This window comes from Fusarium tjaetaba (genome assembly GCF_013396195.1).
Source record: "Fusarium tjaetaba strain NRRL 66243 chromosome Unknown NRRL66243_c0000063, whole genome shotgun sequence".
NCBI classification, from domain to species: Eukaryota; Fungi; Ascomycota; class Sordariomycetes; order Hypocreales; family Nectriaceae; genus Fusarium; species Fusarium tjaetaba.
In genome coordinates, this window is record NW_023501259.1 from 414109 (window position 1) to 437699 (window position 23591).

General features: G+C 49.4%; 10 protein-coding genes across 10 annotated transcripts; 5 read left to right on the forward strand and 5 right to left on the reverse strand.

Moving 5' to 3' along the window:
* Window positions 1-2102: 2102 nt before the first annotated feature.
* FTJAE_3319 (ferric reductase transmembrane component 4) lies at window positions 2103-4217 on the forward strand (the record flags this gene model as incomplete). The annotated part of the gene is made up of 2 exons (XM_037349603.1): window positions 2103-2599; window positions 2648-4217. The coding sequence occupies 2 exons, from the start codon at window positions 2103-2105 to the stop codon at window positions 4215-4217; spliced, it is 2067 nt and encodes a 688-aa protein (XP_037209711.1).
* Window positions 4218-5835: 1618 nt separating this feature from the next.
* On the reverse strand, window positions 5836-6500 carry FTJAE_3320 (poly(A) polymerase pla1; the record flags this gene model as incomplete). The annotated part of the gene is made up of 2 exons (XM_037349605.1): window positions 5836-5926; window positions 6028-6500. 2 exons carry the CDS (start codon window positions 6498-6500, stop codon window positions 5836-5838), a joined length of 564 nt encoding a protein of 187 aa, XP_037209712.1.
* A 1175-nt stretch (window positions 6501-7675) lies between these two features.
* Window positions 7676-8883, forward strand: FTJAE_3321 (uncharacterized protein; the record flags this gene model as incomplete). Its single annotated transcript, XM_037349606.1, has 5 exons — window positions 7676-8019; window positions 8066-8224; window positions 8274-8302; window positions 8355-8590; window positions 8638-8883. The coding sequence occupies 5 exons, from the start codon at window positions 7676-7678 to the stop codon at window positions 8881-8883; spliced, it is 1014 nt and encodes a 337-aa protein (XP_037209713.1).
* A 674-nt stretch (window positions 8884-9557) lies between these two features.
* FTJAE_3322 (uncharacterized protein) lies at window positions 9558-10883 on the forward strand (the record flags this gene model as incomplete). Its single annotated transcript, XM_037349607.1, has 3 exons — window positions 9558-9801; window positions 9898-10237; window positions 10289-10883. The coding sequence occupies 3 exons, from the start codon at window positions 9558-9560 to the stop codon at window positions 10881-10883; spliced, it is 1179 nt and encodes a 392-aa protein (XP_037209714.1).
* A 759-nt stretch (window positions 10884-11642) lies between these two features.
* FTJAE_3323 (Arginine metabolism regulation II) lies at window positions 11643-13845 on the reverse strand (the record flags this gene model as incomplete). Its single annotated transcript, XM_037349608.1, has 3 exons — window positions 11643-11746; window positions 12007-12907; window positions 12955-13845. 3 exons carry the CDS (start codon window positions 13843-13845, stop codon window positions 11643-11645), a joined length of 1896 nt encoding a protein of 631 aa, XP_037209715.1.
* A 912-nt stretch (window positions 13846-14757) lies between these two features.
* On the reverse strand, window positions 14758-15771 carry FTJAE_3324 (gibberellin 20-oxidase; the record flags this gene model as incomplete). Its single annotated transcript, XM_037349609.1, has 1 exon — window positions 14758-15771. The coding sequence occupies one exon, from the start codon at window positions 15769-15771 to the stop codon at window positions 14758-14760; it is 1014 nt and encodes a 337-aa protein (XP_037209716.1).
* A 1989-nt stretch (window positions 15772-17760) lies between these two features.
* Window positions 17761-19154, forward strand: FTJAE_3325 (glycosyl hydrolase family 18; the record flags this gene model as incomplete). The annotated part of the gene is made up of 4 exons (XM_037349610.1): window positions 17761-18185; window positions 18235-18454; window positions 18499-18927; window positions 18975-19154. 4 exons carry the CDS (start codon window positions 17761-17763, stop codon window positions 19152-19154), a joined length of 1254 nt encoding a protein of 417 aa, XP_037209717.1.
* A 306-nt stretch (window positions 19155-19460) lies between these two features.
* On the reverse strand, window positions 19461-20297 carry FTJAE_3326 (biotin ligase; the record flags this gene model as incomplete). Its single annotated transcript, XM_037349611.1, has 2 exons — window positions 19461-19561; window positions 19616-20297. 2 exons carry the CDS (start codon window positions 20295-20297, stop codon window positions 19461-19463), a joined length of 783 nt encoding a protein of 260 aa, XP_037209718.1.
* Window positions 20298-20667: 370 nt separating this feature from the next.
* Window positions 20668-21995, reverse strand: FTJAE_3327 (uncharacterized protein; the record flags this gene model as incomplete). Its single annotated transcript, XM_037349612.1, has 2 exons — window positions 20668-21911; window positions 21989-21995. The coding sequence occupies 2 exons, from the start codon at window positions 21993-21995 to the stop codon at window positions 20668-20670; spliced, it is 1251 nt and encodes a 416-aa protein (XP_037209719.1).
* Window positions 21996-22641: 646 nt separating this feature from the next.
* On the forward strand, window positions 22642-23532 carry FTJAE_3328 (uncharacterized protein; the record flags this gene model as incomplete). The annotated part of the gene is made up of 2 exons (XM_037349613.1): window positions 22642-22692; window positions 22738-23532. 2 exons carry the CDS (start codon window positions 22642-22644, stop codon window positions 23530-23532), a joined length of 846 nt encoding a protein of 281 aa, XP_037209720.1.
* Window positions 23533-23591: the final 59 nt, after the last annotated feature.

Sequence of the window (23591 nt, forward strand, 5' to 3'; positions counted from 1 at the left end):
GAGCAACAGAGTCAATCTCACATATCTATAACTGAAAAGCCATCACTACGCAGTCTCAAGACATGGATTTTGGCCCTCAGGTTGAAATTACGTTGCAGAATATTACGTGAAGAGCACTGAGGGAATCCGTCAAGTTTGTTGCATGAAGAAACTTTCCTATTTTACTCTACCTTTACTTCTTCTTTTATGTTATCATGAGAGGACAGAGGACATACCCCTGTCAGTACAAATAATCCTGCCATGCAATCTGAAATGCCAGAACGTTCACATAATGGGCACTTGCTGTCCCTTATCAAGCCGCGGGACTTCGTGTTTGGATTGTCTTGGGGCATATCCTTCTCACAATGGAAATAAGCAGACGGTTCTGTGCTCGTTCAAGACCTAACGTTAGTAGAGCCTCCAGGGTTTCAGGATGTCTACGAATATTTGGCCGTCTTCAGCGAAGGCTGCGGCTGTCATGTCTCTGTCTGATGCCATCTGGACTTTGTTCCAAGAATCGTCCCTTATGAGCAGAAGACCAAATCAATCTCGGGAAGCCATGGATAGAGGCCTGATCTGGGCCAGATAGAAATAACTCGAGGAGGCTCGCGATACTTTTAAATATGGCCATCGGCTACGCGGCACAAGTACCGACATATGTTGCATCTTGAGACAGGCTTCCCCTCCTATTTATCCGAAAAAGACTACTATTCCAGTAAATACTTCGTGCGCTGTAACCTCACCCTACTCAACAATACTACACCGCGCCTAGCCACCTCCCAGAACAAGCCAATGACCCGTTATCCTTACCATTCACCTTATCAAGCCCCATTTTCGCCATTGCCCAACTTCCCAATATGTCAATAGTAGCGAAGCAAAAGCCGTTATAAGCGAAAAACTTGGTACAGTTACGGCAGTTCCTCTGATTAAAGTTTTTTCCCGCATGAATCGTAGAGAGGCACGGCTATTTAGCCTTGTTTATGAAACATTTACTAAGCAAATTTCGGTAAAGTACGTCGAGTTTCACGATTCGTCGATCTTTAACCAGATCCTATAGGACGCGGAATGTCTTCCTCCGAGAGTCGTCAATGACGTTTTGAATCTAATGAGTATAAGACATCGAACGATGTCCTCGTTCTCGAATCCAGATTTTTATCTCCAAAACGCGTAAGCTTAAAGAGGAACTCGCCGAGATTGCCGATACGGTTGGTTATCAGATGGAGATCAATAAAATGCGCCGAGTATAGGCCCGGCTAAATAACCGACGTCAATATTCGGGGTAGTAATATAATAGAGTCCGAATTAGGTCGTCCGGGTTATCCAATGCGTGTTTATCGAGTGAGATATTGGTTTTCGGAATGTGGTCTTCCGAATTCCTTGATCGGCGATACGATGTCTTGGAAGCCAACAAACACTCACTTACAGCGAGATAATCAAGATCGAGAATCGTCGATGGATTGTAAATTTGAGATAATAGAAGAAGTCAACTGACTCTTGGAATCTCAATGATCGGCATACGCTCCCGTGCTTCCAGGTATCTCAAAATCTCGGCTCCCACTCCGAAAAGGTCCAACTGCACTGTAACGCTGATCTGGCATGCAATTCCACCATAAGGTCTCAGCATGACATGCCAAGAGATGTTCATCGAGGTATGCAGTGAACGGAGCAAGCGGCTAGACGGGTAATCGGGCCTGTCCGAAACAGGACCCGGAAGCAGGCGGAGATAGTTAGGTTTTGACAGAGGTTTCTGGAGTGAGGAAATAGAGTTTCCCCGTGGGGACTAATGGGATGAATCACGATGGCCGGAGTCGAAGCGGGATGATGCAACTGAAGCATTGGGCGTATGGGTAGTAACCCTGTGATGGGATCTTTGTGTTGGTGTTACTTTGATATCCTGGTCGTGGTCTGGGCCCGCCAGCCTGGTTGGGCTCATGATGGCACGTTGATGTATAAAGCAGGTGTCATCCGCTGGCCTGTTCATAACACAAACTCAAAGCTATATCACCACTACTGCTCTATTCTATAAATGATCACTGGATGATCTCATCTTTGCGCAATCTGCCAATATTTTTGATATCCACTTTGAACATCCTACGATGAACCGTCAAGGGGCTAGTGGCAGTATGTCACTGCTAAACTCCCTCTCACTACTTCTGGCACTTCAAGTCAGCTCAACATACGCTCAAGGCCTTGAGGGTTATGGATTGACTTCATACGACCCTGTCTGCGCCGAAGCATGTCTTCGATCCTTTACTCCCTTGATGCTACCTTGCTCAAGCATGCACGATGGACACATGGCGACTCCACCAGCATGTCGAGCCAACGACACCGCTTTCTTGACATCCGTGGCTTGGTGCTTCAGTGAAAACTGTGTCGATGAAAAGTTGTCCAAGATTGAAGGGTATTGGGAGGAGTGGATTACAGGGAGCAAATTCGTTCCTGCGAAGTGGTCGTACTCGCAGGCTCTCATGGAGGTTGATCCTAAACCACCGCGGTATCAACTCAACATGACAGACAAGGTTCTCAACCAGACATCGATACTTGCACCGGTTGCGTATCTTAGTCAGTGGAACTCGCTTTGGGCGACGAACCATGAGATGATAATGGGAGCACGATATGGGTACGTTTCTTAAAGCCTCACTTAGCAGCTTGTTTAACATTGTAACAGTATCATTCTTGTTGTCATTTCCGTTGGAATACCGATTCTCATGACATGGTCCGGCTATCTCCCTCTCATCCCATCAATCTACGACAAGCTCAAACCATACATCCTCTATCCAAGCATGATCGGCACTTATTCCGTACGCCCTCTTCCATTCAAACTGGGCAATGCTCCCTCTGTTGGTCAAGGTCTATACATCGCCTTATTCCTTGCTCTGGTCGTTGTCTTTACCGCCATCGACTACGAGCTCCGCCAGCCTCATGCCAGGTTCATGGGTGAACGGCGAGAACTACTCGCTTATCTGGTCTACCGCACCGGCGCTCTTGCGTTCGCCTGTCTCCCACTGATCATCCTCTTCCCCTCGAGGAACAATCTCCTGTTGTGGCTATCTAACTGGTCACGTTCAACATTTATCCTGCTTCACCGATGGATTGGACGAACCTTTGCTCTACTGGGTGTTCTGCACGCTATTTTTGTCCTGGTTGGCTCAGACAAGATGGGCACTACAGACTGGAGACGCTGGGGCTCAGTCACAGTCATCTTCACTGTCATAACCTGTCTTGGAAGTGGACTCTACGTTCGAAAGGCCAACTACGAGCTTTTCCTGCTTATGCACATCCTCATTGCTGCGCTTGTCATTGTCGGATGCTGGTATCATCTCATGCTTCGGTACGCCTCTAATCGTCTTCATTCTCCCGGTTACACAACTGGACACGAGATCTGGCTTTACCTTGCAATTGCCCTCTGGGGTTTCGAGCGCCTTGTTCGAATCGTACGAGTAATCAGATTGGGTATTCTGAGATCCAAGGTCAAGGACATTGGAGCTGGTTACGTTCGAGTTGATGTACCAAGCGTTCGCTGGGGCTTGGATCCTGGAAAGCATGTCTTTGTCTACTTCCCAACGCTTGCTCCGATGCGACCTTGGGAGAATCATCCCTTCTCTGTAATTCCTACGGTTGCGCTTCAGCGACGTGGAACCTCAGGTACGCCTGGATCTCCAACCTCACCTGGAGCATCGTCGGGATTGGAGGATATCGAAAAGCCAACAGCTCAAATTGCAGTTGTCAGACAGTCATCCGCCTCAGCGGAGATCTCAGCTGGAGTGACACTCTTCATCAAGAAGTCAACCGGTATCACCAAGTATCTAGAGAGCCATGACCGCTTACTCACCTTCTTGGAGGGTCCTTACCCAGGCAGTGACACACGACAGGTCCTACGCTGCGACAGACTTCTTCTCATAGCTGGTGGTGTTGGTATCACTAGTCTATTTGCACTAATTCACAACCACTGGAACGTCAAGTTGGCATGGAGCGTCAAAGCAGAAGCTCGATGTCTCGTCAACGAGATTGAGCCGGCCCTCGATGCCGTGAATACTGCACAGACGGACATTAGAATTGGTTCAAGGTTCGATGTTGCTGCTCTCATTGATGAAGAGGCATCCGCTGGCTGGAAGAGAGTTGGTATTGTGGTGTCAGGTCCTGGAACCCTTTGTGATGACGTTCGAGCTGTTGTTGCTGGTATTGGACGCCACTCCAAGACTGTGTTTGAGCTTGAGGTGGATGCCTACTCCTGGTGATGTCGATATGGTGTTAGAAGCGTGAGAGGAAAAGACACGTGGTGATTTGGATGTTCCTATTTCGGTAATCGTGCATCATGTTTATGGTATCATGCCAATTACGTACTAGATAATTTACTACATTGCCAAAGCCAAGAATCTTGCTTAAACGCACTTGAATAAGATCTGCAATGTCCCCAGTTGTGACTTATGAAGCCCCGTGCCAACGGTCTGGCGCAATACTCGTTGCATCTTTTCTTTTTCTGCGGTTGCTTCGGCTTAGTCAATCCCAGATACACCTTTAATATTGCCTAAACGGAACCCAGGCCGTCTGTTCCTTGGCTTTCATCACAAGGTCGTCGCAGCACGACATCAACATGCCTGATGCTCACAAGTCATGCAGAATGGCGTCTTATCTCTTCTTCCTACTTCATCCCCGGCCTCATGAATCCTCCGGAGGCCTTCCGATCGATCTTCGGCGCGGCCGGCTCCGTTATTTTACAAACGGTTACAAATCCAAGTGGGATACTCCGAGTGATGAAGGCTGTGAGAAGTCGAACCATTGTCAGCATTGAGATAAGAAGTAGGGTCACAGTCAACATGACTACATGCCACGTGCTCGAACCTTTTAGTCCCGTATCACGGTTCTTGGCTGTCCCGAGCGTGCTGCATGCATACGTGGGCAGGTCCAAAGATTCTGCCGCATATGCAGGTGAGATAATGCAACACCAACCCTCTATAGCCCGCTCACTGTAACACTACTGTGTGCCTCGATCATCCCACTTCGGGCTGGACCGAGAAATCTGGAACCTTCCGGCCTTTTTGTGTGAAACGAGAAGAGTATACAGGCCAAGGTTCCATTGGATACCACCATAGAAGTGATGGCATGTATACTTCAGGTGTTAAGCCAATAACGTCACAAGCTATTGGGTGTCCGGGCTCGGGCCAATTACAGTGTCTGAAGGCATTTTTGATAACACAACTGACGGCCTTAATGGGGATTTTCTGTTTCCTTTGACTCGCGGCCAGCCTTAATAAGCTAGTTCACAATACTCTACAGACCGAGCTCCTTCAAGAATCTATAATCTTGTGACAAGGATGGTTTACTAGCAGATGATTAAGTTCAGATAGAGTATCTTAAGATGGAAAGTAGTTTGGAATTAAGAGTATTGACAATGTCTCCAATCAATCAACAAAACAGCTTAGAGCCCGCACTCTCTCTTAAAAGCTCGCGTGAATGGCTGTATACTGAGGTTCTTTTTTTCCTTTTCCTTAACATCATGCCTCTCGAGATTGATCACACCAAGCTCCAGTGATGAATCGGCCGGGGCTCTTAGTACCCAGTGGGTACTACCTACAGGAATAAGAACAGGATCTTAGTCGGCCATTTAGAAGGATGATCAGTATTCGTTTACTAGCGGTGCCAGTCAATCCTTGACCCAGACTGCCGAGCGAGTAGTAGAGCTTTGAACCGGTTCTTTGGTCCATGGTTTGCAGTAAGTTTCTGGCAGCAGAAAGCTTGCGGGCTTGTATACTTTGTCTGGGTTTTCTTTTGTCGTGATGGTACAAATGTAATAGAAAAGGAATATCGTATGACCAGACAAGTAGCCCGCCAAAGGTTGTTGTATCTGAATGAGATCTAAACAAATTGTTCGAGACGAAACTTGAGGTACTTTTGGACATTTTTGGGATGTGCGCCAAGATCTTCACCAGACATAGAGTGAGCAGTGCTTGCTCAATACATTTGTATCAAGACGACCGTCCCACCCGCTTCAACCATCTTTTTAGGTCAAACTCCCCCTCTTGTAAATCCCTTGGATTCCCGACGAACATGAAAACATGGCCAAATTCTTCAGCAGGTTCCTTTCCATCAGTATACTGAATAAGACATGGCTTGGCTCTGTAGCTGTTGGTCTCATACTCCGCCAATCTCTTCGCATGAGCAACGGACTGCACATAGCAGACAGCACCACTGACTTGTGCATCCTGCGGGCCCTCTTGCAGAGCGGGATACTGTCCCCAGAGTTTCTTCGAGTAACCCACGATCTTGGCGGGTCGTAGTTTGGGTTTTTCTTTCAGTCTGAGGACATCGGCTAGCATTTTTGGATCCATCAATGTTCCGTAGACGAAGTACGGCCCTGTAGGCGGTTCGAGGAGATTGGCTTGGCCTGAAGGACGGTGGAACCAGTTTTCCGGCGCGCTTCTCACTTTTAATGCGAAGGGGGATTTTTTCGAATTTTCATTCTGGAGAGGAGGCGGCAGCGGAGGCGCCGGTGGTGGTTGACGGCGTGGGTCATCAGACATTATATGCGAATCACAATCAGCAGCCGCAGTGAGATATCGGCGCATCAAGATGGCTAGAAGTTCCTAGGTTAATGATCGGACAGTTTTTTGCCCCTGCAGAGTTACAGATATTTGCGCAAGGCTGGCAGGAAAACGGCGAGTTGCTGCCCAACAGCTGTGAATCTGTCATCACTGTGATGATTAAGCAACAAATGCTACGCTACAGGGTAACCAAGACACGGATCGCCGGTGTACAAAGCAAACAAGCGTCATGTTTTTATTCTCCCTGTGACAATGAATTAAATTTACTTGATCAAATCTATGGCGCAACGCCTCCATGTCAAGTCATCGTTAACGATTGAATTGCGGGGTGATGTTGAGCTTTTGGCGGTCAATGAAGTAAAATGCCACCATTCCAAAGCTCAGCTAACTACGCCGACGCTAAACCGTCTTCCGCACCGGCATCGCATCACCATCCTCAAAATAGCTCCAGTCTGTGCGTGCACGCGCGACATTCGTCTATCGTAACAACCGCTGCTATTGATCGTCGCTGTACAACACATTGAGTTCCGCCCGGAACGGTGCGCTCAAAGTCAAAGCGGCGGAGGCCAATTCACCACCAAAATGACCTTTCAACGGCGAGCGATGAAACGGTCCAGATTGAATGCACGCGCCCTGTAAACAACAGCGCCAATTTAGAGTTTGCCGTTCCCAGTTTTCGTTAATTACCTTAGGTAGACAATACGACGCTGCTACGCCGCAGAAACAAATGACCGTCAATTACAACGCTCGTCTTCATCTGAGACAGCGCAAGGTCCCCTGCATGTCAAAATGCAAGGATCGGCGACCGTTTTGCACAACGATCAGACTTGACAGTGACGAAATGAGGATTTTTCAGAGAATGAAAGAGAGAAACCGTCTCCGGTTAACCATTGAAGTCGGCGCCAAACGATTCCCGTTACACGATAGCTCGGTCGTTAGCTCAACAAGCCCTAGTCTTGATCCTTCAACAGCATCACGCCCTCCGGCCACTCACGAGGGATTTGAATGAACCCCAGATCCTTTCCCTTGGGTACACGACCCCGTTCCCCGCAAACCCGGCAATTCGCCTCCCCCAACCCCATTCCCTCCCCTTCGTCTCTCTTCCTCCACAAACGCTCCCTCTCCATGACATGTAACAAACACCATGAGCAGGCATGGCATCGTCCTCGGACGCAGTCCTCACGCTGGCATCGACTGCTATATGCGTCGCCCTCATCGTAGCTAGGTGTCTGTACCGCCTCATCTTCCGCTGCCACATCCACAGAACATGCCACCGCCGATGGCGCATCGACGACTTTTACATGACCATCGCGGTGCTCCCGCTCATTGGGCGCGCCGTGTGTATACTCCTCTCGTTCACGCTGAATCCGGACCATACGTATGATCCTGCGACGGAGGCGGAGGCGCAGACTTGGGGGCAGAGTGTGCAGAGTATTGATGGGGATAGAGAGCTTTCGCATAAGCTGCTCATACCTGCGAGGATATTCTACGCCATGTTGTATGTGGACCGATATGTTTGAGAGGGTATTTGCTGATTTGGATAGTTTGTGGTGTTTGAAGCTGGGGCTGTTGGCCTTTTATTCTCGCTTCATTGATGTCTTTCGCTGGGGCAAACCCGTCACGGATGCGCTCTGGTGGTTCATCATCGCCACCTTCATCGCAGTCTTTATAACAATCCTCGCCGAATGCCGCCCTCTATCACTGTACGTTCTACTCCCATATTGTCTCTAGGCATAGCTAACGAAGTGATAGAATGTGGGCGCTTAATTACGATGACACGAGTAAGCTGCGGAAAACTTTTCGCCACCATGTCAGCTAACATTTACCTCACAGAAGTCGCATGCAATCGCGCCGTCGGCAACCTGATACTAATGGCGGTTTGCAACATAATAATAAACATTGCGCTCATAATTCTCCCGTTTCCGATGCTTCGACATCTACGTCTCGATATCAAGGAGAAACTACAGCTTGGCTTCTTGTTCAGCGTCGGCGCTGTGCTGGTAGCCATTACGATCCTCCGCCTCCCTCTCATCCTCAACGAATCCGTGTCTCAACGATCCCGATCAATGGTACTTTCCCCTCTATTTGGTATTATACTTTTATTAACGTGTGGTAGTGGGCTTCAATTGAGATTCTCTGCGCATGCATCGTCTCCAACACACCCTTCTTCTACGCTCTAGTCAAGGACATGAAACGACAGCACGACGACCGACCGGAACGATCACCGTCGAACGCTACAAATCCAGGTGACTTTGACTTTTACGATCTACATAGTTTGCCGTCCTCAGCGGGTGTGCACATGCCTGCGAGATCATCGCCTGATACGTCGAAATGTACAATACGGTATTTGGAGAATGTTTGAAGGGAGATGTTGGAAAGAGCTGATGGTGGGATAGTTAGTTAATGATACCCAACACGAGAGATATGTTTATGAGGCTTTAATCGCGTGATTGTTGCTCTTCCGATTGTCGAATTGATGATCGGACGAGCGGATGCATTGATCCGACCGGGCGCCGCGGAATCATCGGCCAACTGCGATGTCGCATACTGCGTGATGAACCGCGAATATCTTGATGGTAAAAGCGACCATGAATATACATCAATTATTCGGACACAATCGATATATAATTAGATAGACTTTAATTGAGTTTATTTAGGCCGAACTCTCTTAATTCTGCCAAGGTTGCATCTCCGTTTAATCGGCTCCAGGCTGTTCTTGGCCCGCCGTGATCGGCAGTAGGTTCTATCCTTCAACGAGGTTTCTTATGATACGCTTCACTCAAGAGTCTAGTAAACTTATAAAAGTACACACTATTACGTATAGTCGTCGTCCTTTTAAAGCCTTAAACTTCTCAAAAACATAACGGTTCTCGATGATCAACCATAAAATCAGCGTCGCTGTAAATCCAATACAGTGGGGCTGTTGTCGCGCCAACCCCACGACTCTGTGACATCAGCACTCCATCTTCAAGCATCAATCTCCAAAAATGCCCATCAAACGAATCCATCATCAAATAATGCCAAAACCACGCCAACATGCTTGAACAGCGTGTAGCATCGTGGCTCGCCTCACTTCCTGACGAATACACCCCCTCCCCCTCCGAAGCCCTCTCCAAAACCCCGAAGCGAAAGGCAGCGCTGCCTAGTCCGCCTACTTCAGACTCAATGGAGGGAACAACTCCCAAGCGCCGCCGTCTCATCGATCCGGATCGTACGCCACGCGCTGCAAATCTTCCTCCTCCTTCATTAACTGGTTCATCCGCTTCGTGGTCTGAATCTGGTGAGGGATCGCGCTCGAGTTCGCCGAAGAAACAAATGCTTAGGTTGAGGCTGGAAGAAAGAGGGCTTGAATGCAGACAACTAAATGTTGACACAGCGCCTCCGGTCATATCTAATCTTCTTGATACGATTCAGGAAATTGGAAGTAGGATCGAGATATTGCCTGCCGATAAGAAGAGTGCTATTCTGGACAGTCCATTTTTGAAAGAACAGAATGCGCGCTTGTGGAGGTTTGCGTTCAAAGAGGGTGACGATACGCTACCGGGACGAGTTCCTCTGCCGGAGGAAATAGTTCAAATATGCAATTATGCGCGTCACTGTCATGATACGAACCATGAAGAGGCAGCTTGGAATATGGAAGTGCATCATCGTCTTCTCCAAGCTATCTTGAGAGAACCCGACGCTTCAACAGCCGCGTCTCTCAACTTTACTTCCTGGTAAGCTTCCCAATATCCGGTATCACCAATCCCTAGCTAATTGGTTGTTAGCACCACTGCCCGCCCACATCGCCGCTTCGTACCCTACTCCTCGACAGCCAAAATGGTCGACTTCTGCCTCTACCTCAATCCCACCGACGCCCCCGCCCTCCAAGCTCTCGGCCGTCAAACCCCAACCCTCACTGTAAACCACACCGACTTCGCGCCGCTACAATTATCCCCTATAGTTCTGAGCATCGAGACTAAGCGTCCCGGCAAAGAGCTCGACGCCGCGCAGCTCCAAATGGGGGTATGGCACGCAGCGCAGTGGTCTTTCCTCCGCTCCGTTATTGGGCTTACACCACAGCCCTTGACAGCAGAGGAGGAAATACAGCGGAATCAGAAAGCAAACGAGGTTTTGGGACAATTGGGGTATATACCGGGGATTATCGTGCAGGGTCATCGCTGGCTCTTTGTGTTTTCGACGTTGGAGGGGGATAAGACTGTTCTTTGGACGGAGAGGCAGTTTGGTACGACGCAGAGTATTCTTGATACATATGCCGTTGTCGCGGGGATAAGGGAGTTGGCTAGATGGGCGAGGGATGTTTACGTGCCTTGGTTCAGGGCCAATGTCCTTGCTGGGTTTCAGTCTACTGAGGTTGGATGAGGCTACAAGAAGACAGTTTGGGATGATGGGGGATAGACTTCGCAAGCTATTTGAACCTGGAAAGGCAGAGAGAGTTTGCTGAGCCTATCTCCAATTACACCAGACCTGTCTCGGTGTTTTTACTATCCAGAATCGGGGCGCGCTGAGGGCGGAACTCAGGATCGCTTGTCGGCCCTCCACGTCTATGGGTCAGCCTTCGCAACGATTGATCCAGTGGCTGGCACTTCGAAACTTGGCCTACAAAGGCTCCAACATTCGGTCAAGATCAATCGCACGGGTTGTGACAACTCGCCACCACAATAGGCCTCCCGACTGTTCGAAGCCATGCATCGAAAGACATGATGGGGCGTCACCGAGAATGATTACAGACACTCAATGTCCGCAACTCCCGCGTATCCGCCGACCACTTCGAGACGATCGACCCTACCAGTCGCCGACGCTCCGTCTACCAATGTTGTCTGTGCAGACTGTCTAAGACATCGCAAAATGCATCCTTGCGCTGATGTAACTGTCTGATCCCGACGACTCGAACCAAGCCACGCCGCTTCTCCATGCCACCGCCGACTTATCCATAATAGCAGGGACGAACATCGTCTTTCTCAAGCGATCGACGGCCGATTCCGAAACGAACAACAAGCTCGCGAGTCGCATCAAGTCTGGAGCCAATGAGTACTTGAGCTAAAGACTCCATTACACGGCTCAAGCAAAGATTGAGGTCTCTATGGACCTGCATATCAGCCTGTCAATTGCTGATTGAGTTCACTGGCTGTGCGCTTGTTTGTGGATAGCCACGATCGCCATGCAAAGAGGGCCAGCTGCTCCTGTGAGACCAATATTGGACGCGACACGCCATGCTAGGTTCTCTGTGTCAGAATAAGCTCTTAGCCACAAGTCTCAACTGCAAATAACACTTCTAGCCCACAACTTAGACATCAATGCGATACGCCATGCAAGAGTGTCTCACCAGGGCCAAGAGCAACAGTTCAAAGTCAAACATAGTCTCAATCAATACATATTGACAGCTTGCATAACTTCGTAATCATTATCCCGCGCTACGACACCAACGGCCACCGACGTAAATCCCTACAAACCTCCATCCACGTACACACATCCCCAGACATACCCTCCGCCTCATCCCTCCTCCTCCAAACCTCCACCAACACCTCCTTCGCCGCCCTATAACTCTCAAACCCACTCCTCCCAAACCCCTTATCCAACCACTCCCCAATATCCCTCCTCTGTCTCGCCCTCGCCTCCGCCCCCGCTATGAACGCAGGCCACGCCGTCCCTGGCCCAAGCAGATTATTCCTCTCCAAAGCCTCATCAAACGCATGCAGCGACTCAACAACGTCATTCACACTATCTTGCAGCACCAGGGGATTCACGTTGCGGATGCGGCGGTAGAAGAATATTACCAGTGCTGAGGCTAGGGCGCGTACCATGTGCATGTGTGGTGTTCCGCCTGGGGCGCTGGGACTGGCGCTCATGGTTGTGTTCTCGCTGTGGCGCGAGCGGAAGAGACAGACTGCGTTCTCGAGGTATGAAGCGCGCGGCTGTAATGCCATGAGGGCTTCTGCGTCGGACTTTTTAGAAGTGGACAGACGATCTATCACGTTGGCGAGGCGTGTTATCTGTGATACCAAACTAAGCCACGTCTCTGGAACGCCGTAGATCTGCATATACATATTCTCATGATCCTGCGACGCATCCGCGAGGTGAATATCTTTAATATCGCGCTTCGTCTTTTGCCCGTGAAGTTTTCGCGGTTCGAGATGCAGGAAATTATCGAGTGTCATGTCGGGATTGATAGAGCGAGAGGCTGTCGTGCGGAAGGGTGTTTCGATGGCGTGGTTCTCGTCGAGGTATACGTTTAGACTCTCGGAGACGATGCGCATCCAGGCGTAGATGTTGTGGAGGAGGCGGGCGCGGCGGGATATACTTGGTTTGGTGAGGCCGCGCCAGCTTATGAGGCGCTCCATTTCTGTGAGACACCAGCGAGTGTCTGTTTCGTTGCCGGAGAGAAGCTACTATTGTCAGTTTTTGTGGTGGTTTGTGGTGGTAGGGGACGTACTGCTGTTGCTAACACGGCACTTATGCCCATCAGTTGCTCCTTGTACTTTGCCTTATGCGGCCCAGGCTGAGATTCCTTTTCGAGGCTGACTTTAAGATGTTGTTTCGCAGCCTCGTATGTTCGAGCTGAGAGTGATTTCCAATCATCACCAGGTCGAGCTAGATTCGGAAACGTGATGGGGTTGAGGGAGAGGTGGAATGACGAAACAGCTATCAGAGCGTAAAAGGTCGCCAGATTCGCACGCTTGATCTGATCTCTATCCACATCCAACATCGTCAACTCGCTCAGCGTCATTATAGCAGAAGGGTAGTGAAGAGTCTTCCAAGCTGACTTTTCATTAATAGGAAGAGACCCCATCTGGCTGATGACATCGTCGTTGAAGTGCTTCAGAAGAAGAGGTGCGTCCATCATGAGATCAAGCTGCGGCCACGAAACGTCATCGCTCGCTGGTTCAAAAGGCATCATTTCTAAAGATTCAGAGAAGCTCATGTTGGATTCGTTAGGCCAGTTGAGATCCATGGGTAAAGTGTCGTAGGGGAGTTGAGGTGGATTGTCGAGAACGCTGACGTCCCAGGTGAATAAATCGCCCCAGTGCAGAAAATCAAGGGATGTTGTTGAGAAGTCATTGGAGTCGATTTCGTTTTCGATGGTATCTGAAAAGTCTTGGGTTTGGTTCTCGGAAAGAGTGTCGAGATCCATGTCGTTGAATGAGACGTGGTCTGAGGGCGTTGTAGCCGATTGACTTGTTTCGAACTTGAAGACCTGAAAAGGACCAACTTCGCAGGTATTCGCTGTATCATCTTTAACATCCAGCCCCTTAGACTCTTCATCAATCTGATTCAAAGCAGCCGTCACCGTCGACGGAACATTCGTCACAAGAGCATTACTCATAATCTCCCTATCCTCCTCTACAAAATCAGCCCAGCCCAATCACCAACACAATTCACTTACCAGTAAACAAATGCCTTCTCGAATACTGCTCCGCCCCAACATCAGCAATCTGCGTAGGCTGCCTATCATAAACCTCCCTCCCCGTCGAAACCAACCATCTCAGCGCCGGCGTGAAACCCTCACAGGTCAAACCCGCCTGCTTACAGCGATTACATCTCGGCAGAGACTGGTCACACTTGAGATGACGTTTCCGACATGTCTTGCACCCGCCGAAAGAGTGCGTTCGTCTGGATTTGGTGTTGGACATACTAATTCGTTTGAGTCGTGGAAGAGTGGCAGGGAGTGAGGGTTTGTCTTAAGAGGAAGGGGATCGGGATTGCTTGCTTTTTTGGGAGGGGGGCTTATCGGCGAGGGCGATGGGGATTGGCGAATTAGAACTTTGGGAGAGAATTGGAGGTGTTTGATAGGTTGAGAGAGGGAGCTAAAGTGTTCTAGTGTGGCTCGAAGCTTCGATGTTGCTTCTCTCCGCGTGATGGGCGATAGTGGCATTTTTGGTGGAGATTTGGGGAAGACAAGACAAAGGGCGTCAGTCAGTTGAAGTAGTGGATACCAGACATGTTCTGGGTCATCCACTTTATCTGAGGATGGTATTCATGGACAATTAGGAGTAGCAATGCTGGAACTTCAAAAGAGAGGAGATAAAGTTCTAGAGGGCAAAACTGGCAGTCTGTGACAGCCAAGAGGCAACTATGGGATGACTGCCACGTAAAAGATTAAGCTTTCAGCTGGCAACACAAAGCCTAGTCCGATCAGTGGAATCCCGATCATGCAGATAACTGGCATCAAGAGAATACTGTAGTAAATAAATTCCGCTATGCTATAACTATCACAATCTGTTCATACCCCTCCATTTTAAGCCTTGGCCTCAGCAGAGAACAACTTCTCAATACGGCGGTTATTCCACTCCCAAGCAGTTACATCCTCATACTTACAAGGAACACCCTCCTCAATAAACTCCTTCAGCGGGAACAAAGACGCACTTCGGTTAGGCTTAGCAAAGTAAGCAATAGAGTATCTCTCAGGAATGACCTGCTCGCCATCCCCGACCTTGATAGAAGGAGGATACGTGACGCGATGGCACGCAGCCTTGAACGTATCATTCGTCAAGCGCTGCAGAGAATCACCGATGTTGAGGATAATGTCGGTGGGAGAAGCTGACTCCACGTTGTTGAATGTTCCGAGATTCTCTTGGTCCTCGACCTGAAGACCGCCGACAGAGTCTTGGAAAAGCATGGTGATGGTTCCGAAATCTGTGTGCTCTGCGATGCGGGTTGCTGTACCGTCTGCAAGTTCTGAGGCAGGAATGGCAGGGTAGTGCAAGATTCGAAACTCATTCTCCGCACGGTTATGCAGCGCCTTCAAGTGATCAGGAGAAACACCAAGAGCAATAGCAAGAGCCTCAAGAAGCTGCATCTCCGTCTTGAACGCCATCTCATAAAACCCCTCCATGAAACTCCTAAACCCCGGCAACTCCTCCTCCGGAACCCAAATATTATCAACAAGCTCATCAGTCGCCGATCCAAAATCCACAGTCTCCTTGATATCACGAGTCTTTAACGGTCCAAGCCCCTTTTCGTAACCGCTAATGTTGGCGACGTTTTCCTGGCCGACGAAGGAGTATCCGCGGTTGGGGTTTGCTTGGGGAGGGTGCTTGGCGAGCATTTTTGTCTCGAGGGGGAGGTTGAAGAAGCGCTTTGTTTGGAGGAAGAGTTCGTGGATGGAGGTGGAGGGGATGGGGTGGTTGATTAGTTTGACGCCGCCGCGCTTTTTGAGGAGGCGGAGGAGGGAGTCGCAGAAGTCTTGCTTTTGGGAGGGGGTGCCGAAGAAGAGGGACATGTCGAGGGTGTCTGCGTTGACGGCGGCCATTTTGAAGGTTATAGATGAGAAGATGGGGAGAAGTGTAAGTGAAGTCAAAGACTGTTAAGATGATTGTGTTGTGATTGTGAGTGATGAAGTCTATTTGGTGCTGAGATCGCGACAGTTTATATACACGAATCTTTCGGAAACTGTTACTCCTTTCCCCAGACCTATAGCTTCCATTTTCATCATCATGATTTAACACTTAGTCTACATCTTCAATTCCAGAAGCATGTCAGTTTCCCAAAGAGTATAGCAAACAGCTATCAGTCAATGCCGGGCTAAGCCGTCAGCACAACAGCCCGGAAGTGCCGAAACACCATCAAGAAAGATAGTGATCCCGACAGCGAGACTAGACTATCCCCAAATACAGAGTTGGAGTGACGGCTATCGTCGCTGGAGTCGAGATAAGAATGAATGGTCTTCCCCACAAGCGAGTTGGTTGTTGGTGCGTGGGGAAGAATTGAGGGACCTGCAATAGGCAGGAGATCCCGAGGTGACCTGATTGGCTGACTCGTTGCTTTGCTTACCCTAGACCTTTCGTTGCATTGAAGTTAAATGTTAAATAAATATATCGCCAACCGTCGGAGAGGCTATCAGGTGTTTAAAAAATGATTATCGCGATAGTAAGGAAAGTTCAAGCCCATAAGCTATATCTTATCGTTCATAACTGACACAGCCGTTAGAGTCAGCCCGACTGTTTCATTACCTTACTTGGACCACCAACCATGACGTGCAATCTATCCAGCCCTCTCACCAGCGGGCTCAACCTGCAATGGCTCTGACGTTTCACCATCAACAGAAACATCGCACCGGCCTCCAATCATTCTACCCCGTGACATGATCGACAGTGTCTATTCTTGGCAGTGGGATTCCAACGGTGGGATGCCGGATCGTGCCGACAAAAGGGTATGAAGGTCCATGCCCGACATTGACGGGGTTCATGCGCCGGCAATTCCGGGATAATTTGATCCGGAGGCGTACTCGCATGACAAAACAGGAGGTCGCGCAGGAGGTACGTGGGACAGAATTAATCGCCTTTTTTATCTGATCTTGTCATCTCAATTGTGATGTTCACGGGAATGCGGTTGGCTGTGATATTCTCCGAATGGTGTTCTTACGCGGGTAATACGCGACGCGCCGGGACCGCGAGACTCTTCCCTTCAGAGATGCTTTTGTGTCCAAACATCCTTCATCGATTATGTAAATTGAGTAAAAAGTTCCGATCATCGTCCGTACGTGATCCAATCCCATCCATCACAGCCATTCGTGTTCGCGATACCCTCCAATACCTGCCGAGCGGTTAAACCAGAATTCTCCCGTCCTGACTCCTCAGTGAAGATCCCCCGGCCCTTTGGAACGGTAGTTAACCCACTGTAACCACAACACGGCAAAACCGGACCTTTTTGGATCATTTCTACCCAGAGAATCGCCCTCACTGTGAAATGAGATGAAGTCTATCACCCATAAAGTTCCCGTATCTTCAATTGTACCGTAGCATCATACGCGGCACAGTAGCATTTTAACCACCAGTGGCAACGCCATCAGATCTATCCTCTCTCTCGGTAATGTAAGCGACAAGTCAATGACGTACCAACCACGGCTCAGCCAACGCGTCGCCGTCCCCCCCCTAAACATGAGACAGAAGCACGAACCGTAGCTCGGCAGATGCGGAAATGACAGGGACGCTTTCTAGAAGCGGGGAGTCAAAGGGAATAAACTTTGCACTAGCGCTTCATCTCAGGGGATTTTAACTGCCGCTGCGACGGGCGCTGGGAGTTGAGGCTTAATGCTGCAGGCTGAGGGCTCATACTGGTACGTTTTTTATTGCGATGCGCCGAAATTGTCCAGAAAGCTTATTAGAGTAGCATTGTAATGCAACGACAGACATATATATAACCCACTGCTTACCCCCCGAGTAATTAACCGACTCTCATCACTCTCACTCATTTCATTTCTTACGCTCTTTTTTTTATTCTCGGTAAAATTAACATTAACATGCCGTCCCTCAAAGCCATCTCGGCCTCGCTTGTAGGCCTGCTGAGCCTTGGTAGCGCCAGCGTCATCCCCCCTGTTAATAGTGAGGGGTACTTGGTTGCGTCGACCTACTTTGCGGGGTTCCACGCCAATAGGGGATTTCCTGTCTCGGCTATGCCCTGGGACAAGTACACTGATGTGAAGTATGCGTTTGCTGAGACTACGCCTGATGGATCCCTCAATGTTTCTGGGTCGCAGCCTGAGAACATTCCTTGTTTTGTCAAGGATGCCAAGAAGCACAATGTCAAGCCTCTCATCTCGATCGGCGGCTGGGCTGGAAGCCGATTCCTGTCTAGCAACATCGACGGTGCCAAGAACCGCACTGTTTTCGTCAAGAATGTCATCAACTTTGTTGAGAAGTATGGCTTTGAAGGCTTTGACATTGAGTAAGTTCAACTCTCAAAGGGATTGGAATCAATCGACTGACGGAATCAGCTGGGAGTACCCTAACCGCCAGGGTCTCGGATGTAACGTCATCAACGACAATGATACCGCCAACCTTCTTGAATTCTTCAAGGAGATTCGCAAGGACCCTAAGGGTAAGAACTACTACATCACCGCCGCTGGATCCGTCTTCCCCTGGAACGGCAAGGATGGCACAGCCTCCAAGGATGTCAGCGGCTTTGCCGATGTCCTCAACTACATCATGCTCATGGTACGTAACTTTCCCCTACAACCTCATCTATACTAACAGTTCAGAACTACGACTACTACGGCGCCTGGTCCGCAGTCGCCGGCCCCAACTCTCCTCTCTACCGCAAGTGCGATCCCCGCAACGACCAAGGCGCCGCCGAGGACTCCATCACCCAGTGGACCGGCGCCGGCATGCCCGCCTCCCAGCTCGTCCTCGGCGCTCCCAACTACGGCCACGGCTTCAAGGTCAACAGCACTTCTGCGTTCGGCAAGAGCAAGAACCACAAGCTCCAGCTGTACCCCGCCCAGAACTCTACCGATCGCTTCCAGGGAAGCAGCTGGGACAACGATCCTCGCATCGATGCTTGCGGTAACCCCAGCCCTCCTGGAGGCACCTATCCTTTCTGGAGCTTGATCAAGGAGGCTCACTTCCTCGATGCCAAGGGAAACCCTGCTTCTGGTATTGCTTCTGCTTGGGATAACTGCAGTCAGACAGTAAGTCATTTTCACCTGGAATTATGGATATGGACTAACTTGAGTAGCCTGTTCTTTATGATGCCAAGCGTGAGATCTACGTTAGCTACGACAACGCTGCTTCTTTCTACGCCAAGGGCAAGTTTGTTCTTAAGCACAAACTTGCTGGATTCGGTACCTACGAGGCTGGCGGTGATTCCAACAACATCCTCATCGACTCTATCCGATCTGCTGTTGGTCTGCACTAAGCTGCAGATGCAATGGGCCTTGTGCTTTGACTTGGTGTGGATTTTAGACTGATGGATTGGCTTTGATGGTCTTGTTAACACATGCTTAGAGAATCTCCTAGCTTAATGAAACTTTCACTTCTTGAAACCAATCTATTGAATATGAATGCGTTGATAACTATGAAATGTTGAAGTAGATAAACCAACCAAGAGGCATGTTGTGAAAAGAAGAAAAGAAGAGAATATGTTAGGCTCGCTATGGCTGCCACTCCTGATGCTTATCCATTTAGCTAAGTCCGAGATTCTTGCCGCGTAATATTAACTTGTTCAACAGCGCTTGTGAGACCCCGCATGAACAGTAGCCTCAACAAAATCATGCCCAATATCAAGTCTAATACCCTCAGGGTTCGTAATCTCCGCTCCTTCATCTGCAAACAGTTAGCACTCTTCCCTCCCAAAGCACATCGTCGGTCAAGACTTACACCACGTATGATCAGCCTCAGGATGCGGTCCAACAAGTCCAACCGAACCCTTCCCATAAGGTGTAATCGAAGCAGCAACATCGCCATTCGCCGAATACCGTCCGACGATCTTTCCCGGCTTACTCGCGTCCATGCCCCTAATCACAACACCATCCTGGAAATACAACCATCTCTTATGCTCTGTAGTTCCCGACTCAAAAGTCCAATCAACATTGATGACCGTGTCTTCCTCGCCCTTGACCTGTGCCTTTCGACGCTCAATCTCCTGCTCCGTATCAACGCCCTTGGGAAGAAGATTATATCCGTTAACTGGTCCAGCGAGATAAGCACCGAGACAGAAACCAAGATAGTGACCGCCAGATTTGACGAATTCTTGGATTGCTTTTTCGTATTTCTTTGTTGAGCGGTATGCTTTGCTCCAGTTTGGGCCGCCGCCGTGGGCGTACACCGTTGCGCCTTTGAGAGCTTCAATCACGTCGATTGGTTCATTGGGACCAGCGAAGACGACTTCGAAGTTGGAGGGGGAGGAGACGAGGAGATCGCGTACGCCTTCGGGACAGCCTTCTGATGAGGCTGGGCCGCGGTATACGACTGCTTTGGGGCGTGCTTGTGCGCCTAGAGTGGCTGATACTCCGTAGGAGATGATGGCCATTGCGATGGAGACTGGGCTTCTGAAGTGCATGGTGTTTGAGTTGAGTGATTGTCGTGCTTGTAAATAAGAGTGATAGTGTTGATCTGAATTCTGACGCCTCATCAGTGTAAGTGGTCTGCTGGCATATTTATATCCAGAATGCCTCTGATCAGCATTCCAGACAAGTTGCCTCCCGCATCTCGGCACAGAGACGGCACGACATGGCGTACATCTCATCAAATAGCTTTTCAAAGTGCGTACAGATCCTTAATATAAGCAAGCTCTCAGCCGCATTGACAACCAACATCAGCCATGATTCGCTAGCGCTTCCATGTCAGCGTCTGATTAGACAGCGCGTACAAACACTCCCCACTTGGTGACATGCTCCAACCCTTTCAATGGCCCGCCAAAAGTGCACGCATCAAGATTCGGAACTTTCCCTTGAGCTCTTTGGCCGAAACACCAACAACGCTCCGTCACTAGCTGAAGGTCCTATCTCAGGCCATCGATCCGTCTGCAACCCAACAGCCCTCAGCACCATGTCATTCTCCAGAAAATCCGCCAACTGCCCGCTATCCCAAATTATTTCCCTCCTGCTCTGCGCTCTCAACATGAATATAATCCTATGTCGGACATTTTCATCCGTGCAGTACACGTAGAGTTGGAATAAAGCTGCTGTAAGGTCGATCTTGAGACCGAAGCGTGGTCGTGATGGGTTACACCATAGTTTCTCCAATTGATCGAGCAGAATATTGCACTCGGCGGGATCAAGATGAGCTTCGACGTCTTCGTCGACGGAGGATTGCTCCTCGATGAGGAGTTCCCATAGTTTATGCTGTATCCGCAGATTAAGTACTTTTTCAGTGTCAATAGGCTCCTTGCCAGCTGATAACTTCTTGATCAGAACTTCAAACTGGCATTGCCATGTTTGTACGTTTTCTCGTAATATCGACCATTGCGTGTTACACTCTGATTCTTCATTCTCCCATTCCTGATCAAGATCCCAAGAAATATGATTCACCATGTCGTCAAACTTATTCATGACATCTTCTGCTTCATCGAGGTTTCTGAATTCTCCCTCGATGCGCTTTTGTTTTTTTGCCGCTGGCATCAGAAGATGCGTCACGTCGGGGAATACGCGCTCCGGAGAAAAGATGGCGACTTGTGAGGCGATTGCGTGGAATATTGCAGCTAGTTCTTGGAAATCGCGATTGGGGAGATATGTTTTTGGGATGTGGTTTGTCAGGATCCTAGTTCCGGACTCGAGATGTCGAATTGCTTCGCCAAAGTCCCCACGAAGACTCTCCAGAATAACGAATAATATGCAACACGTCAAGACCGTTGACATATCCGGCGGTGACTCTTGGTTGCTTGTCAGTTTCGATATAGCTTCGTTATAATGCCTCAAAACGAATCGATCAAGTGACGCAGCTGATACTTCGTTCCGCGCCGAATACTGCCAATGCGTCGCTCCCAAAGCCAACACCGCATGTCGAACGCACTCGCTACTCTGACTCGGAACAAGAATATTCCTATTCCAGAAGTCTCTGTTCAGATACGGCGTGATCTCCAACTGGCTGATGATATCAGAGAAGAAATAAACGTAGTAATTCGACTCGAGCGTATCTCCCGGTAGCAGAGGCAGAGTCGGCGTCGCCTTGGCAGCTAGAATCGGCAGAGTGCGAGTCTGCGTCTTTGTCGTGACGGCTTTTGATTGGGGCGTATAACCATCGCAGACATACCCTCCATCCCTGCATCTGTTACAAGTGGGTTTCCCCTCGTCGCATTTCTTGTGTCGTTTCTTACTTGACTTGCATCAGCAGGTCAAGAGAAAAGAGAGGACGGATATGCGGGACTTACCATGTGAGACAACCTGTACGAGTCTTGCGAGAAAACGCTCTTACACGCTGAGCGCGTATAGACTTATCCATTTGGTAATAAAAAAAGCCACGGACGGATGATGTGGTTGTCCCGATGAGCCGTGGAGAGGCCCAGATAAGAATGACTGAAGATGTTCGACTGCGCACGAAGCTTCGTCAGTGGTTCTCTGCCAAGGCCCCGCTACTAAAGTTCCGGCCTCAGAGGGCTGCTAGTCGCCCTCCCTGCGCGTATAGACCAGCCAATTGCGTCTGCGCCCTTCAGCCTCACTAGCAAAAGCCGCCGAGACGTGGGTTTTAGGCAGCACAATTCGGCCGATTGCTCACGGACAAGTAGAGCTTTGGGAAATGTCCGTGAATCCTTCGGCTGTACAAGATTTGACCGATGAGCCACGTTTTACTTGTCATGATGCATCCTCTTAAGCTTGTTTACTGATCATCTCGGCAGTTGACTCACGTATAAACTTTGACAGCATCAGCCCAAATTTCCGAAAACGAATATCGTCTGAAACGCAAGAATGAATCCTTTGGGTGTGCTGCGCTACGCCGTCCAATGGTTTCTCTACGCAGTGCGTATCATGACACCGCTACGAAAGTCAAACTGACGTGAATAGGGACTTTACGGATATCAAGACTATTACCCCTTGCTTACTGCCCTCCGACACGTCCGCTCACTCAAACCCTCAACCTCTGAAGACGGAACGACAGGAATCCTCGGTCAAACGAAAAACACCTCATTCTGGTCGACGATATATCCTACCAAAGGCTTGGGAACATGGCTTGTTGGCGCGGCTGCAGAATCCGCTCTCGAATTCTACCTCAAAAAGTCTCTCCCAGTTTTCCTCGTGAAGTGCATCACAACAATTATCCTCGCACCTCTAAAGTTCCTCTGGATTCGATCGATCATGTCCGATTATCCTATATCTCTCAACTCAAACATCAGACTACTTCGTTGCGTCACCGCTAAGCAATGGCTGCACTTCATCGGTACCATGTTAGCTTGCGACATTGTCGATGAGATACCAGACCTTGTCTGCAAGCTCGGCCTGCTCTTGTTGTTGGCAAATGGTGTCGATGTTGTTCAAGAATGGGCCAAGGAGAATAGCACGACTGTTGGATTGATTACCCTCGGTGTCTTTTTCACGCTACAGATTATTCATGCGGTTATCAGTGTTCCACAAACGGTGGCGGCCGTTGAAGCAGCTCCCGATATAGACGAGACAGGGGAGGGGAGGAGTACACGTGAACTCTTGGCGGATATCAAGACAACTTTGCGAAGCATGAACTTTTCATTGTGGTTCCGATTCGCGGTCTATCATTGCATTACGTTTGTCATGGCTCGTATTGCAACTGCTGTTGGGTCACTGGGCGACATCGAAGTCAACATCAGTTGGAAAGACCCTCTGTAGATTCGGCAACACCAAAGGTCCATCTACCAGTCGATAACTCAGCCTACCTTGGGTCCATA